Source organism: Mesitornis unicolor, unplaced genomic scaffold (genome assembly GCF_000695765.1).
Source record: "Mesitornis unicolor isolate BGI_N332 unplaced genomic scaffold, ASM69576v1 scaffold9145, whole genome shotgun sequence".
NCBI classification, from domain to species: Eukaryota; Metazoa; Chordata; class Aves; order Mesitornithiformes; family Mesitornithidae; genus Mesitornis; species Mesitornis unicolor.
This window is the reverse complement of record NW_010183510.1, coordinates 36,819-55,149: the sequence shown is the minus strand read 5'-3', so window position 1 is coordinate 55,149 and position 18,331 is coordinate 36,819. Positions and strand designations below refer to the sequence as shown.

General features: G+C 36.8%; 1 protein-coding gene across 1 annotated transcript in view; it reads left to right on the top strand.

The window, feature by feature from the left end:
• The window catches only part of PTPRQ (protein tyrosine phosphatase, receptor type, Q), a gene marked incomplete at its 5' end in the record, with an annotated part of 82,006 nt that overhangs the window by 46,711 nt on the left and 16,964 nt on the right, over nt 1–18,331 (top strand). Inside the window, 10 exons of the mRNA XM_010184168.1 lie at nt 979–1,223; nt 1,855–1,921; nt 2,498–2,656; nt 3,898–4,120; nt 4,562–4,635; nt 9,487–9,586; nt 9,828–9,956; nt 11,192–11,236; nt 17,420–17,446; nt 18,119–18,200. Of these exons, the coding sequence (XP_010182470.1) occupies nt 979–1,223; nt 1,855–1,921; nt 2,498–2,656; nt 3,898–4,120; nt 4,562–4,635; nt 9,487–9,586; nt 9,828–9,956; nt 11,192–11,236; nt 17,420–17,446; nt 18,119–18,200 (1,151 nt within the window). The remainder of the gene's footprint in view (nt 1–978; nt 1,224–1,854; nt 1,922–2,497; nt 2,657–3,897; nt 4,121–4,561; nt 4,636–9,486; nt 9,587–9,827; nt 9,957–11,191; nt 11,237–17,419; nt 17,447–18,118; nt 18,201–18,331) is intronic.

Sequence of the window (18,331 nt, the reverse complement as noted above, 5' to 3'; positions counted from 1 at the left end):
CTTATATAAAAATATGATACATTAGGAGGTGTAGTAATCTTAGAGAAGAAAAGTTATTTTTTTCCATCTTGTCTCATCCAGTTTGTACGGTCTAGCATATGGCTGAGTATCTGAGGAATTTAGGACCAATTTGCATAGACATTACTCAGGAAAGCCTGAGTAACCATTTGTTGGCTGGTATAAAAAAGCTAGAAGGTGTGACAGCTGCATCTAAATCCTTGCTTGAGGGAATGTGTTTACCTCAGTTGCTTGATTTCACTATTCAGAGGTCACACTACATATCTGTCTGCTCAGGTAGAGCAATAAATATTTAGCTGCCTGAAAAGAATGTTATAGCCTTTTCTTTCAGATAGGGACATTGGGAAAATGATTTATACCTTTGCTGTCTTGAGAATAAGCTGCTGTAATAAGCATTTCACAAAAAAATGTCTTGTGGAAAAATGCATGTTTTCTTTGTGTCTGGGTATCAGCTACTGGAAAGTTTTTTCCTGAAGTTAACTGTGATAAGCAGAGACTCTTAGGAGCATGGTGGTTTGTTTATGTGTTGAGAGGGATCTGACTGTTGACAGAGGGCTTTCAGAAAGGGATACTCAAGACTAACACTTGCTTCTTGCTTGTCAGCCCAGGCAAGATTTGTTTACCCCAGATGAATTTCAAGGTATAATGATGCCTTCAGGCTTTCAGAGTAGCAAATCAGAAGATACTTTTCTGAGTAGAGACTAGTGAGGGTAATCTCATAATTGTTTTTAATATTCGTAGCATTAAATGCTATCATTATTAATAGTATTTCACTAAATACTTAACTTTTTGTCTTTATGAATATTTACATAGGCAGTAAGTACTTGAAATGTTTTTAATAAAGCCAGAAAATGCCAGCAAAATAATAGTGATATGAAAAAAAATTGTACTTTTTCAGGTTTTTATCTAATAGAAATAGTAGTAAACTGATTAAGTGAATCATTGAAATACTTATTTCAGTGCCTGAAGACCCACCTAACAATGTAACGTTTCAGAAGATACCAGACGAAGTAACAAAATTCCAAGTAACATTTGTGCCACCATCCGAACGAAATGGAAATATTCAGGTGTATCAAGCTATGGTGTACAATGAAGATGACCCTGCTGCCGTCCAGATACACAACCTTAGTGTCATTGATAAAACAGATCAGTCAGTCACTGCCATGATAGAAGGACTGAAAGGAGGACATACCTACAATGTTAGCGTAAGAACTGATACTTTTTCTGTGGATTTTTCTCTTTGATGTGAGTGAGAGATTAGTCTGAATGGGGAACTCAAACCTAGGCTGCATATGAGATTTTCATGGTGAGATTGTTAGCTGGGATAGGAAGAGAGACAAGTCTGAGGAATGAGGGAAGCAAAGAGGAGGGCGGCTGAGTGGGAGCAGGACACATCACTAGTGGTTAGCTTTGTACTCTGGACCACCAGTTCATGCGCTAGCAAAGCAGCCTGTGACACACTGTCACAGGTACAAGATTAAATCTCTCTTTTAATTTCACCACTTGCATTGATCATTTGGCTTAGAGTAAAGGTCCAGTTCTGCAAGGGGACCTTGCTAGGAGTATGTGCATGAAGTCCTTTCAAATAATCAGCAACTAAGACATAGAGAAGGTGACATAACTGTTTAAGTAGGCTTGTTTTTCTCCTTTTTGTAAGAGCTGCATTACAAGCGGTAAAGTATTACTGTACTTAGGATTGTAAAGAAATACAAAGTTCTAGCAAAGTTAATGACAACGGGAGTGTTTCAGAATTCATTACCGCTTCAAATATATCCAGATTTTGCCAATTTGAAGCTATTACAAATAATCATTAAAATAAATGTTTGGTTTTTTAAGGTGTATGCAATTAATGGTGCTGGTGCAGGGCCAAAAATTCAATTGAAAATAACCATGGATATCAAAGGTATGTCTCATAACATGCCCCTTAGCTGAAATCTCTATAGATGCTGAAGAAATTGCTGTTTGTGTGCCTGTGACTATTTAGAGGATCCATAATGTAGGAACAGGAGCACATAACTAATAGCCTTGAATTGCAGTGCTCAGTTTTGCTGCGTATCACTGATCATTTGCTATTCATATCTGAATGATGCTGTAAACCATGTGCAGACCCAGTGAAGTGATCATATTGACTTCAGTACTTTAGTTATCATCAGCAAAGAGCTTAGAAGAATATCACCGAGGTATAGCTGAGTATATAGTATCACAGTTGTGGACAAAAATATGGTCATTGATTGAATTTCATTTAAAAACTAAGAGTCAAGTCTTTTTATTGTTTTCTCTATTAATTGAAAACTGATATGCAGAGGCATTGATCAGAATACAGTTTTTAGAGACTTAAGGTATTAAGTAGAACATTAAGTTTTCCCTGAATATATGCTAAAGAACTGTCTTGCATAACAGAGCTATGTGCCTGAAAAACGTACTTGCAATGAAAACATTTTAAAACGAAACTCTGTGGTATATCTTTGTTTAAAACCAGAACCACCACGGCCTAAAAAGAAACCAGCACCTGTTTATGATACCAATGGGGCGTTACTCGTCACAGCTACAACGATTACGATCAGAATGCCAATATGTTATTACAGTGATGATCATGGCCCTATCAAGAAGATACAAGTTCTTGTTGTAGAAGCCGGAGGTAGGTTTTTATAAGTTCTCTTGAAAATTGTTTTCAGGTTTTTTTATTTCTTTATTTTCAATCTGTTTGTCTCTTCTCTGTTATTTCTTTTTTTCTCAGTAATTTCGCTTTAGAACAGCTAACAAAATCACTTTAGCTGTGGCAGCAGTAATAAGAGCAAAGTATCTTTCACAGTACCTGTGGGCTGGGTACTGGATTTTGGGAACACTTGCCAAAAAAGAGTCATACATGCTGTTTGAAGTCACCAATATTATTATGGCCTTATTGTTATCTTTTCTTTATTTCCTATTTCCTTGAAAAATAAAATTGACATTTGTGAATGGTAAGTAAATATGAAACTTTTTTTTTTTGCAAGGTTTTCCTTCTGTTGCTTAGTGTTGCCTGTATAAGAATGCAGTCATGTGCAGTTGATATTTCCATTTCATAACGGGGGCAGAGGGATTTATATAAATCCCCTCTGTAGACAGTGGATTGGAATGTGTATTCCCTTGTATGGGCTGATGAGTATTTACTCATATGGACAGTGCCATGATAGTCTTTTGAGTAATTGCCTACCAATGTGAGTGGGAGTTTCATGATAAGACATCATATGGTCAGACTTACTTTGCCTAAGAAGGACAAATTCCAGGTATTTAATTCCCTTGTTTTCCTTGCTTTCAAAGTACAGAAGTAAAGCATTCACATTAAGTGAATTCACACTAAGTCTCATACCTTCTTCTGAATTTTGCATTTTAGCACTAATCCTACAGACATTTACTTCATAGCTATTGCTGTGAAGATTCTCTTGAACTGACAGATATTCAAATAGCATGTTAAGCAGCATTTTGAAGGTTTTTCTCCTGAGTTGCTGGGTACTATCCACTTTTGGACATCTATTAATTTAATTTATGAAACAGTCTTTACTGTCTTTAGAGTAAACACTTTTTACTGTCCTTGCTAGCCATACTCAGTTTCAAAGTCAAGTGGCTTGCACAGGTGACATCTTCTACAGGCAGAGCTCATGTGTGAGACTGCCCCTGAAGTTTTCTAGTTGTGATTCAGCTGACTTTCTCTGAGTTAGCAAAACATAGTGTGGATAATAAGGAAATTTGGGTTCAAGTGCAAATACAGTTATAGACTTAGTTACGTAAATGGCACCAATAGCATCTAAGCTCTTAAAAAATAATTTCCTATTTAAGTTCTTTAATTACAGTCTGGTTAGAATGTAGATTGTTTCTGATTATTTCTTTTCTTGACAATAGCTCATCATGATGGGAATGTTACTAAGTGGTATGATGCCTACTTCAACAGACCAAGGCCGTATTTTACAAATGAAGGCTTTCCAAACCCACCATGTATAGAAGGCAAAGAAGACCCGAGTGGCAAAGAAGAGATATATGTCATAGGTGCTGATACTACATGCATGATACCAGGCAGTCAAGACAAAATATGTAATGGCCCACTGAAACCAAGAAAGCAGTACCTGTAAGTACATTTGTCTCTACATTTGTCCAAGAGAAAGATTTAAGTGATTTATACATTGATACAACCATACAAAATGTGTAGTTCAATTATGAAAAGGTGGAGATTGACATCATCTTCATGTGTCTCTAATTTTAATTTTTTTGTCTGAGCATAAATATGGGAGAAAATTTTATTTTAATTGTTTCAGGTAACAAAAGATGCTTACTGAGTTCTTAAACTAAATAAGCCCAAGTTCAAGATAAGTCATTCATATAGTTTGATTATACATTTAAGATATTGACAGTGAGTCCTTGATGCCTATCATAACGTCACTTTAGCAGGTAAATAATGGCTCCAGTTTATTTCATACTAAAACCGAAAACTTAGTTTCTAAGTGAAATAATATTTAAGAAAATGCACATAAACTTTTATCTCATTAATTTTCTTGGGTTTATTTCACAGATTTAAATTCAGAGCAACTAATGTTAAAGGACAATTTACAGATTCTGACTATTCTGACCCTGTCAAAACGTTAGGTGAGTGTCATATACTAAAGTATTTCTCTGTTTCCAAATAATCTAGACAATGCCATGTTTCTTTGTTGTGGAATGTTTTCCTTGAATTAAATAATCTGTACTTTTGTTGGACCTAGCTTAACCAGAATAGCTGAGGAAACATATTCATTCCCTTGTCTGTCCTTTCAAGGATGTTAAGAGGTCTTACCTCAGCCTGGACTTTTAAATGCAGAATCAATATTGACAAAGTTTGTTAGCAGAGATTCAGTTGTACCAGTAAAAATACCATTTTATGAGCATAGCTCATCTTGCTTGGTGAAGTGCCAGAAGCTATACTGTTTGTGCAGTTTCCCTCTGTGCTGGATGTAGAGCTATTCCAGTGAGCCTAGTGTTGGGAATATTTAAAGGAATATTTAAAGGGAATATTTAAATATTTAAAGGGTGAGTGTCACGAGGATGGAGCCAGGCTCTTCTCGGTGACAAACAATGATAGGACAAGAGGTAATGGGCACAAGCTGGAACACAGGAGGTTCCACTTAAATTTGAGAAGAAACTTCTTCTCAGTGAGGGTGACAGAGCACTGGAACAGGCTGCCCAGAGAGGTTGTGGAGTCTCCTTCTCTGGAGACATTCAAAACCCGCCTGGACGCCTTCCTGTGCAACCTCATCTAGGTGTTCCTGCTCCGGCAGGGGGATTGGACTAGATGATCTTTTGAGGTCCCTTCCAATCCCTAACGTTCTGTGATTCTGTGTGATTCTGTGAACCTCTTCGCTGCAGATCATTCCTTCTAGTGGTAGCTCATCTGAGGACATGACCATTTAGCCATTCATCCTTTAGATGCAGACAAAGCTCTATATTAATTAATACATTAATATTGTCTGATGGAATCCACTGACCAATAGGCCAGCTGTTATGGAGTCTTAAAATACAGCAGAAATTCCTCCATGGCAGTGTTATTCTACCCTCAAAATTGGGAATGAAGACTCTTGTAGCAGATCGCAATAAGATCTGTAAGTTCTTTTATTATATTGGTAAGCCAAAACTTACTTAGCTAAGCATTAGCCCTGACTTTCTGAAAAGGGATCCCAAGACAACTGGATGAGTACCCAGAAGAATTTTAGTGGGCACATATTTTTCATTTGGCATTCATCTTCTGTGACATGAGCTCCCTTATTCATCTAATCCATGTTAGAAATTTGTTACATGATCTGATACTAAAGATCCTGAAATGCTAATTCACTACCTGAATATTCAGAAAGGATCTAGCGCTATTTCTCTAGCCCTTAATGTTTTGGAAAGTGCAACACAAAAGTTGTCTTTTTATGTTCTCAGTTTAAAAGTTCTAAGCCGATGAAGCAAACAGCTTGCCCATTTTTTGTCCAGTCAGGAAAAACAGGTCTACTGGAAAGGAGCCCAATTATCCAGTCCTCTAGGCAGCTTCCTCCTTTCTAACAGAAAAGTCTGCAGTGCTTAAAGAAATCATTCTTTAGTGGCAGGCACATAGTGTAATTCATTCGATTCTGTATTGTTACTGAACACTTGTGACACATTCTCCTTTGGTATAGATCAGAAAGGAGCAAATTCTGTTAGTATGCTAAATAAAATGTAATAGGAAAAAAAATAGACCTGATAAATGCCTCAAATATCCATGGCTCCTCATACTCAGTGCCTTCTGTGCTGAAAGTTTAACAAGTACTGCTTTTAAAATGGGCACTACAGCAAAATCTTGTCTGGCCTTAACTTCTAAATTTCAGAGCCTATCCAACAAGAAACAGAACTGAAGTGGATAGATAATGAAAAATTCCTTCTGTGCTTTCTTCCAATTGTTGTGAAATCAACCACAAATTGCTAGATCACAAGTGATGCAGGTACTGCAGTTGAGTGGCCTTGAAGATACAGCCCTGGCAATGCCATTACCAGTGTCATCTTAAGTGAATAAAGGAAGTTAGGTTTTTTTAGACACATTTTCTCGAGACACATAACCTGAGGAACCTTGCCCAAGTGTTTCGTCATAGAACATACTTTGGTTATATGAACTTCGGACTTGCTCTAGAAGCATAACCCAGAAAACATACCAGAAAGATCAGTAGCTGTTAGGTATCTCTGTGACCTATTACTTCTGTTCCACTTGTAACAACAACATCTTCTCAGAAGAAATTTATGCTGCCTGAAACCTGAGTTGCAATTTGATTTTAAATCAATTGCCTTCTTTTGTAATAATTACTGAAATTTGTGTGTTTTTCCAACATTACACTTTCATTTTAATAGATAAAACACTAATTTGAATTTTGGTAGAGGTATTCATGACTGTTCAAAGAACCCTATGTTATCTTAGTTTCTAAGTCTACTTATAGAATAGGTAGGTCTTTGATACAGAAAATCAGAAAGCAAACCTTGTATCTGTGCAATTTAGTACTGCATGTTAAGTATGTTTGAAGCAGAAAAAAATACAGAAAACCTATGAGAGAGTTCTTTGTGACAGACATCAGATGCTCTTGTTAAACTATAGGCATTTTGCTAGGGAGGAACACTGAAGCAGAAATTACTGGAGTACACAGCTGCAATAATGACTTTTTAATTATAGTAAAGGATACATTTTAATATGGTGCTCCCACTCAACCATACTTAGACTACCACTACTCTCCTCTTGAGCTGGAGAAGTGGAGTTTCTTCCTCATAACCCATGACTGGCATTGCAAAAGTAATGTCCATACTACAATGAAAGGTCAGGATTTTTCCATGAGATTATTAAGATGTGGTGACAAATACTGTTTAAACTTCTAATACAACAAGGCAGCTTATAACCTTCTCGTAAACTCTGATAGCCAGGTCAGCAAATCATTGTGGGGCAGCTGGTAGTCTTGTGTAACTGCAGGCTTTTTCCATGTGAAATACAAAGCTGATGAGACAGGAAATAATCAAAACGGGGTTTCCTGACACTGCCTTTTGCACAGAATCCTGCTTTATGATATTCTATTACTGCAGTTTGTTATCATGTATTGAGTCACAGTGCCTCAGAATTATGCAACGTGATGTCATGTGTTTTGTCTCCTTTCCCTTGCCCATGACCATCTCTACAGACATACACAGTCCTTCCCTGTTGCAAAGTAGGAGAAAATATATTGTTTAATGTTTGATGGTTATTCTGCCTGCACTGTTTTGTTTAATAACATTGGCAGTGTTTGGATTTATGTTAACCATAGGTTTTAACATTGACTTCACTGTTTAATGCAAAATGTGTAGAACATTTGTCTGTTCTTCTTCCACATTACTAACACTTGTGCCTTATTGCAGAGATCAGTGAGTGGCAGGGACTTTTTCATCCATTTCCCTCTAGTAACAGTTTTTTTATATACTTGCTTTTCTATTGTGTTTCTCTGACCAAAATTGCTCTTACCATGTAGTGTCCAGTGTTGCATCTGAAACTTTATTAATGCAGTGTAAGAATTATTTCAGGTATTTTGTAAACTATACTTAATTCTATTTTCTATATTTTCATACAGGGATAATATTGCTTATTCATGTTGGGTTTGGTCTACAATAATCTCACACTTTCTTCTGATAAATTCCTTCCTAACTTACTGTTTAGTATGCTGTATTATTGCATCTGATTTTTCCTGCCTATGTGTAGAACTATGCACTTGATCTTATAAACTTGCATCCTACTGTTTTAAGATTATTTCTTCAGCTAAATCAGGATACTTTTGAATTTTATTCACGTTCTCCAATGTACATGCAGTCCAGATCATCTGCAATATACTCCCTAATCCAAAAATCAGAGTCTTTTGACAGAAACAAAGCCAGGACTTCAGTGTTTCCCAGTATGTCCTTGGGAAGATGTTGTCCCATGAGTGGGAAATCTCTGTTTCATATGGCAGGAAGCAGTACATTTTTCTCTCCTTCCTGGAGGCTGGACAGGAGCTGGGTTTTCTACAGTGGTGAACGTCAGCATAGGTAGATGATGCCTGCAGTAGTAATCCCTTGCTTTTCTTTTTTTCACTGTGTACCTGAAGAACAAAAAGAGGCTGAGGTTTTTGACATAGGGACAGGATTATCAGAAAGGGTGGAAAATTAAATGAGTCTCAGAAATTCAACACCAGAGAGGTTCAAAAAGAGGTCTAGAAACTACTGATCTAAATGGTCTGTCAGTCTCTGAATAAGCCTTAATTCTCATGTGGAAGGACTGATTAGGATACCAGCACCTTTACCTTTTTATCATAGAGCCCTTTATGATAGCTTTTGGCCTGCTGCTGGTTATTCCTAACAATATCTCCAGTTCTCACATAGATAAAAAGCATGAGTCAGTGAGGCAGGTTAATCCAGAAAGTTCAGATCTGATCACTAGGTGGGTTCCTTCAGCACCCTGAGGAGAGTATCTCAGAAAAAGTGTCTTTTACTTAGTGCCTGTGAGTGATGGCTGCGACCCTCATACCTTTAAAGTTGTGGCTCTTCCTTTTCCACTTCTGGAGTTTGCTTACCCTCGCAGTGCGTCTGCTCCTGGCTGCACAAAGACTGAAGCAGGAGCTCAGCTCAGGCCAGCCTTCAGACTGATGCTACTGAATTTAGACTCACCTCAACCTGTTTAGTGGATCAAACTAAAAAGGACCAGGGATGGCTGCACATCTAGCTGTAGGCATATAGTACTAGCATTTTGTATTACACAGATCAGCAATGCTTAGGAACCTTTACATAAATTTTTTTTTTGTTTTGTTGTATTTTTCTTTCCTGAGCAGCTCTTCGATTGACACAAAATGAATGCAGTTGTGCGGAGACAAAAGTGTGTTTCTCTCATGGCTCCCTGATTTCACCCTGTCAGAAATGTAAATATTGTAATGAACCTATGGAATATTAGATTTCCACTTTCTGTTGCAGGTGAAGGACTATCAGGAAGATCTGTAGAAGTTATCCTTGCTGTTACTTTGTGTATACTTTCAGTTGTTCTTTTGGTGTCTGCAGTATATGCTTTTGCAAGGTGAGATTTATGTGCCGTTGCCATACCATGTTTGCAAGCATTCAAAAATATTTTAAAGAAGAGTTGAAACAGCCCTATAAATGAAACCAATCTGTCATTTCAAAAAGTATTGCATTTTGCAGTATGTGTGCTGAATTCCCCCAGCAACCATTTTTCGGTTTCAGACTGTCTAATCAAAGTATTGACATATGTGTCCTTAAATCTTTTGTATATTTATTTTTTACTATTATTTTCTGTTTAGGATTCGGCAAAAGCAAAAGGAGGGAGGCACGTACTCCCCACGAGATGCTGAAATTATTGACACTAAGTTCAAACTAGATCAGTTGATCACAATGGCAGACCTGGAGCTGAAGGACGAGAGATTTACACGGTAAGTGTACTCCTTAGGCAAAACAGTAGTCCAAAGGGGCTGTAGCCATGACCCCTTTCTGACCTTTGCTTGTTTGGAAGTGTTTGTGGTGTTCTTATTTACACAGGTCACTGAGATCCTCTTTCAAAGAATGACCTCCATCCTCAAGACACTTCTCACTAGCTTTTAGGAAATCACTTAATCTTCAGCTCTTTTTACAAGATAAGATCTAAGTGCAAATCACTGTTTAATTGTCTTAGCAAAAAAAGGGCTACAAATTTTTAAACATGCAGAATTTCTGAGTTTTTTTTGACGGCCCAGTGTTTTTTGTAGACTGCAAACATACATAAGCGTTTTGAAAGAGTCAGACGCCCAGAAGTCACACTAAACTAGTTCAAGAACAAATCTGTCATTGTTTAATTGACATTTAGAAAGCGTTCTTTTTTTTCCACAAAGAGATTTGCATAACATCTGGGTTTCTGTGGAGCTCAGCACCCTGGCTCTCCTGACATCTTCTTCTTTAAGGTGTATGCAGGAAGTCCAGGCTATTCATGTTTTCTGTCTAACAAAGGATCTTGTCACTGTTATTTATCAGAAGGAAAACTGCTCTTTCTGACTGCCAGATATACGGCTATTATTCACTGAATAAATATAATGATGATTCTCAATAATATACGACATCCAACTGAGTTAGATATGTTTGGTGAACATTCTTTACCTGCCTGTATTTTCCCTGCTGTGTCACAGATGAAGCACTGTGGTAGGCAGTGTCCTTTAAGATGAGAAGCCTAAACTAGTCCTGCCCTAGCAGTCAGGCATCCTACTGTTGCAGGCTGGGAATAGCTGGAAGATGAAAGGTTGTAGCTGTTGACCTGTTTTGTTTGAGTGTGTACGTGTCTATGTGTGTGGTACAGAGTAAGTGGATTGCATGTACAAACCTGTTCAAAGTAGTGCACGGGAATGGCTGCTTGTAACAGATGAGAAAACATACTATGAATCATCTGGAAATCATTGACGTAATGGATGTGGTATGTTCTGTGTCGGGCAGGTGTCATTCAGATAGCGTTATTTAGTACCTGCTAATAGCAGCACAAAACATTCCCAGAAGACAGAGCCATTGCCAATGCACTGTGATAATTGTGACTTTTATAAATGATCTTGATGTATCTTCAAAATGGCCTTGTTTCCAAACTGTTAGCTGAATACTAATACCGTTTTTGTTTATATACTAAAGTGTTAATGGATTTTGCTTCCAGATACTCTTCATTTTTCTTTAGACGCAAGGAGATATTTGTCATCCAGTAAGTTTTTGTGTTATTGAAGCAACATGGTGTGTTTTCCATTCTGTTCTCTTAACCTATCTGCTACCACACTATATTGAATTATATGCTTAATCCAAATGAAATGTCAATCTTTGCAGCTATACTCATGACAAACAGTGGTATTTGTCATGATGAAATCATGTTTATTTTTAGTCCGTAATGTTAAGGTACAACAGTTCCACAACTATTTTGAAACAAATCAGGGCAATTTTAACTTGGAAATTCTAACACAGTCTGATAATATAGAACTGATACATACAACCTGTGCTCAAAGCAAATAAAACACATGCTGTTTCTTTCCTTTGGCAGTTAGAATGTATGTACTTAAAAGAAATTATCTTTTTTTCTCCACTGCCTTTTGTACTCACACTGCAGCTGTTTTGTGCTATGCCACTATAATCTCAGCAACATATCCACGCAGTCAAATAATTTCTCAGTTTGCAGAGTACTATTCTGCCACTTTTCTGTCTAAATTTTGTGTAGTTTAGATTTGTACAGTCTCAAACCCTACAGGGTAATTGCAAACTATATTTCGTACTTACATGCACTTCATTATGTGATTTATGCCCAGCAAGGCCTTTACTGAACAGCACTTCAACAGTTTTAGTTGCATCAGCCTTATTTTAAAGAGTCAGTCTCTCATTTTGATTTGCAATTTGTTGTGTCCTTCCATCTGTGTTTTTCTCTTTCCTCCTTCTCCACTCCTTTGACGGCCAGACACAGAGATTCTCTTCTTCTGCCATTCTTGTAAGGTGCATGATGCAACTGTTAAAATTTGGATTATTATTTTTCAAACAGTAGTGACACTGAAGCTCCAGCAGGCTCCTTACACAGGTCCTCTGTTGGACATTATGACAAATTGTTGAAATTTGAAGGCAGGCACTGAGAATTCCTCAGGACAGGATTCATGCCATATTTTCAACCGGAAGTCAGTAAATGTATAATGGGACCCTACTGGAAAACAAACATAGAGCAATGAAGGGGCAGGATATCTTTTATCTGCTCAAAACATTTTAGTTTATCATGGTGTTTTTTTTAAGCTTTGAAGAATGTTTCAGAATGTGTAAGATTCTGTCCCAGTAATTCAGTGACCAAAAGGGATATTTAGGTGTCTCTAATGTTGTCTCTCATATAGATACATCCTTCCTGGTAATGATGAGTTATATCAAGAAGGTGGCAGAAGCATGGCAGCATGCACCAAGGCAGCTTACTGCAAAACCTAATGTCTAAAATATTCTTGATGCCTTTTTTTGGACTTGCACAGTTACACCATGAAAGAACTTTTGTACCTGTTGCCTTTGGGGAATAGCCATGTAGAAGTCAGTTGCGGTCGCAGTTCTTATGTTGTCCTTATCATTCTCGTGATTTGTGGTTAAAGCAGTGACATATCAGCATGTTAAATTATTGTATTACATTGTTGATGACTACAGTGTAACCTTCACAGATTTACTATGCATTTGGAATGGGACTGTGCATCGCTGCATCTGCATAGCCTACTGCCGAACATGGGCTGCATTTCATCAGCTATCTCAGCTGTGTTTGCAAAGCTTGCATGTTGAAGTTCATGGCATCTTATAATTTTATGAGAAAAATATAGATGGGCAGACTCCTTTCCCAGGCTGGCTTGTTTGTATATCTTGGATGGCAGTAAAGTGGCTGAAATCTGGTCCAACTAAGTATAATTTCTACCCTGAAAGGCTGATAGGGAGTTTGTGTGAAAATCTTACATGATAAAAGAGCAGTATAGATCTTTTCTGTACCTACTAATCGGCCCATTCAGTGCTCATTTGCAGAAGATGCTTTGGAAACCAGGTGTTTTGTAATTTCTCAGCCAGTATATTATTTATTATGTTAGCTACTATAAATCAGTAAAGGCATGGATTTGCAGCTGACACAGTTCATCCACAGAATCAAGATACTTGAGCCTGCTCCACAAGATCCTTCTTGACTGTCTCTCATACATTGTCTCTTCAGACATTCTCTCATACTTAGTGGATCGTGGCCTATGATCTTGGCTTTTCTTCTCAGAAAAAAATTTGCAGCTAGTATTACATGAGAAATAAAAAGAATTATAAAAATGTTTTTCTGTTCCATAAGAATATTAATGGAAATGGTTTTTATTATTCTTAGCAGATCAAAAATTCAAAAACTTGAAAAGTTTAATGAACTAAAACTAAGCAAATGTTCAGTATAGGTTAATAGAAACATTTTATTTTCTACATTTTTATAACCTTTTTGTATGAATTATTTTGCATTACAAAAGGCAGTTTCAGTAGAAAAAACATCAAATTTAAAAGTGCCAAGTATCCCACTTTGTCAGTTTTAAAACTTTTTTGGGTTTAACGTATTTTTCAAATTAGGAAGTTCATGGCAAATCCCACTTCCCAGCAGTAATTTCCTAACATATTGGTCATCAGAAAAAAAAATCTACTTGAAAAACTTCAGTGTCTGAAAATTACTAATACAAGCTAGTACATACACACCATCTCTCAGCAGGTCTTTGTTCGGCAGTTAAGGGATGTAACTTCAGAGGGCATGCAGGGAATTAAGAAAGTCCTACTGAATTCAGTACAAAATGAGATCTGCTTTATGAAGCCAGTATGATAACTTTGAATATCTGGGACATACGTTGAGCTACATGATGGCATGATGGTATGAGACAGGCAATAGCAACAGAAAACAACCTATATTTAAAACTTACATAGCCCTTCAGTCTAAATTGGATTAAGCATTGGTCTATTAAGAACACTGAATATACTGGGAACTCTTATCATGTGCTTTTTGTAACATGTCCATAGGGTTTGGCAAGTCACTTTTCAAAGCAGACATTCATCTGCTGGGAATAGATTCTGTCACAAAATATTCAGGGTGTACCAGGTTTGGCGAGAGACAAGTGACTCTTCCTTTTTCCAGGTACTCACCTAGGAGACAACTTCTATGGCACCCTACTTTTGCAGTGATTTCTGCAGTAAGGATAAACCCATGTAGGTCCCCATTTCTTAAAATCTTTACTTAAGAAGTTGCACCTTGTGGTGAATGCTTTGAGGTTTTTGTTTCATTCTATGTGAGATAGCTTGTCAAGTAAATGGGGCACAGTTTCAGAATAAATATTTCTGAATTACAGTAACCCTTGCAAATACCATGTAGCTAAAACTCTTTATGGAAAAATATTGTATATAAAATTGTCTGGTCTCATCTTTCCTATATATTATGCATTCCGTAGGTTTCTATATTCGAGGTAACACTTGTGAACACACATTACTTTCTCCAGATGAGCCAGTTTCTTCTTTCTCTCAGTGGGGAGAGGCATGGCTCCTGCCTTGCCTTTTTCTTCAACAAGTTCCCCTTTAGTAATGAACTATCAAAAATGGGCTTCCTGAGCTTTGTATCCCAGGAGTGAATGTAGGCGTTCTAGTACAATGGAAGAAATGACCATATGTTCTCTTTCCTTAGGCCTTGGGTTAAGCTCCATATTGCTTTCAATTAACTTGCTAAAAATTAGTTCCTCCGTTGTTCCTAGAAAGTGTCAATGGTGCTTATGAGTTAAGCCTTTTGCCTACATACTCATTTCTGTTGTGTTCTATTTGGACGAAGTTTTAATTCCCTGTGGATTTCAGATGATTGACCCAGAGAGAAAGCCGAGTCTGTGTGACAATATGGTCTTCAGTTACCACTGCCAACACAAATAAATGGCTTCTTTCTAGCTCTATCATAAGTAATCTGAGTGGGATTCAGATTTTTGATAGACTTCAAAAAAATCCCACACACGAAACAATACACTGTTTTAAAAGAAAATCAGATTTAAGGCAATAAAGCATTCTTTATCTTAGAGAATGTTTTTCTTTCCTCGTTTCAAAGTCAGACAAGTGGGAATCTGGAGTTGTCCACCTGAAACAGGGAAACTTGCGACTTCATGATTTTATTCTAAATTGTGCTTATCAACATCTAGTGATATCTGTATTCTTATGTTTTACACAAAAGACTGGGAAATTTGGAGAATGACATTACAGGTAGATGAGTATTTCTTCACTGATGAAATACTGTAAGATTATTATTACATATTACAAGTCAAGAGACTTGGAAAAAATATTGATTTTTTAAGTCTGAGGATGCTGAAACTTGAGCCTAGCTGTAAATCTTCAATGAGCATAAAAAATTCATCCCTTCTGAAGATCCTTTCATGACAAAGCCAACATCTTTGCCACAGTCTTCAAGTTAGACATTAATTCTCATATAAGTATTCAAACAAAATCACCTTATTTTCTGAGCTACCAGGCCACTGCAATGTGCACTTCCTACCAGCAGAACTGTGAGTTCAGTATTTCTGAAAATCAAGTTATTCAATTTAATGCCCACAGATAGATTCAAGTGTCAATCTCTAGGTGCCTTACTTCTTTAAAAATGTTTACTGCTTGTGAAAGATGTGTAGGATCCATGTACCTTCAGCACTAAAGCACTAAATGACATTCCCAGGTTGCTTATGTAGATTAATTTTTATTCCCTAATGACCAAACTACATTTGCTTACTGCAGATGAGGGGCAGTAAGACCCTAATTGCCATGAATTCAAGAGGAGGAAATTCAACAGTATTCAAAAAATTACTGGGATGTCAACTGGGAGATGACTTTTTTCTGTTGTTCTCTCATGAAAATAGGTGAATTCAAAGGAAAAGCAAGTGTAATTTCTTTGCAGAGACTGATTATAATTTTGTCCTGAGAAAAGGCCTAAAAAAAGGTTACATTCTGCTCAAAGAAATATATAAAAAGAATACCTATTCTTCAGGAAACTTTAGCTCTATAATGTTGCCAACATTACTAGAAGGTAGTTTCATCTGTCACATAATGTAAACAACATCAGTGATACAATAAGCACTAGTTAGATGTCTAAACGTTCTGAATAAAGCTGCATGCTTTGTAATCTTATTTTCTTTTTCATTCTAAAGCTTTCCTTTAGTTGTCCTAGTTTGAGCCTTTTTCTGTGAATTCTTACGTTTTGTTTTACTCCAGTGAGACTGACCCAAGGCTTTCATAGCCATTTTGCTTTGTTTGACAAGAACCGTCATAACAAAGTATGTAAAAAGGCATCTTTAGTAGCTTTGAAATTAACTTCTCTGATGCTTAGTACTAAATGATTGAACAATTGTAATAATCTCATTTTATTCTATAACTTAAAATTAAAATCTTTAAGGATAACTTCATAAACCAAGATATTTTTAAAGCAAATTGTCTACTAAAATTATGGTAGCAGTAGACATTTGTATATGTGTTATAGAATAGTTTTTGTCATATTTGTATGCAAACACATAAAAGGTACACTTAGAGCTTATTTATCTTTTAAACTGTACTACTTAAAACTTTTTGGCTTGGTCTTTCAGTCAAGCTTTGTGAATCTGAGTGCTGAGACATTCTTACAATGGGTTCAGAGACCATGGTGATGCCCAAGTTTCAAGGCCATCCGAAAGTCCCCCGAGTATAGATGCCCATGTAACTTGTTAATGAAACTTGCCGTGGGATCAAGTTAAAGATTTAATATATAGCACTGTTTCTAAAATTGCCATGCACCAGAAAGAGTGGTGAAAATGTAAAAATGAGCATGCAAGCAGGAACAAATTTTAAAAATCTTTAGAAAAACAGTCATAGCTGCTTGGTTTCTGTAGAGGCACACCGATAGCATGATTCGTCTGTGACTTATTTTACATATCTGCTTAAGATGAGATATAATCACACCTATTTCTCTCCACTGAATATAGAAGTATTCTTGAACAACTAGCTGAGAAATAGGCATCTATATTCAGTCAGATGAATCCTATCCTTATGCTCTGAAATGGCCCTTAGAATTATATTGAGTGCATAGTGTAAAATGAAGCCTGTCAATGTATATGAAGTGGTGTGCTGGAAGTATGAATTTCCCAGGCCATATAAGCCCAGAGCACTGTAAAATGATCTGAAGAGAATGACAGAAACTGTAACGACCATACCCCTATCTGCCAATACCTGAGTTAAAAACTAAGCAAGACAATCAGCCAAGATATCTGACATAAAATAGTATCCATGAGAGAGATAAATCCAGTTCTTTAGTCACTTACTTCATCTAAAACTTATTAACATGCACAATATTGGTTAACTCTCAGCTTGCTGCATTTAACAAAAATCTCTGTTGCAGGTTACTTAGTTATAGAAAATCCATCAAGTAAGTTGATTAAAGATTTTTATATTGTGGTCATCGGTGAGTCTCAATGTGTGGTTCCCTCCTCTATGTTTATTAGAAAGAAAACCTCCAAGCTGCATATAAATCATAAAAGCATGACTAATTGCATGGTAACTGGAGAAATGCTTTCTCTCTCTCTGGGGTGAAGCCTGCATGTCTGTGTTTTAGCTTGGGAAGTAATACAGGGATATTTAAACTCCTTGGGGTTTAAAAACCATGTCATTATGAGAATGAGGTCACTGCAATATTTTATATGTCTAAAACCTCACAATGTATAAAATGTTTTCTGTGTGACAAAAAAGTATTATGTACTTTAGAATGCAATGATAACTTTACAAATTTCCATTAATGTCAAAATCTCGCCTCGGAATGCGACTACCTATAAAAACAATCCTACCCTACAGTACTGTTAACATTAGCAACATGAAAAATTTGATGAGGGGGAACAACAAGGGGAGAAAATGCTTCTATTTTAAGTGGCTGAAAACAAACCAAATAAGCACGTTGTAAGCAATTTACAATTGTCTGCCTATAACTATCAGCTGCTATTGAACTGAAAAACATTGTTTTTTAATAAACTGCAGTTAAATAAGAATAAAAAGAATGACAAAGAGATTCCCTGTAGGTTTCTAATTCTTCTGTCATTATTTTCAGGCCAATAAGCAAGAAATCCTTCCTACAACATGTCGAAGAGCTTTGCACAAACAACAACCTAAAGTTTCAGGAAGAATTTTCGGTATGTTGCTAGCAGTTGTCACAACATCGCAAGACCTTCAGTCGTTACATGTGTCACATTTCATGTCCATTTTAAGCAGGCAAGGCCGTGAAGGACTCTGGCCTTGATAATCAATACCCAATTACCAGGTT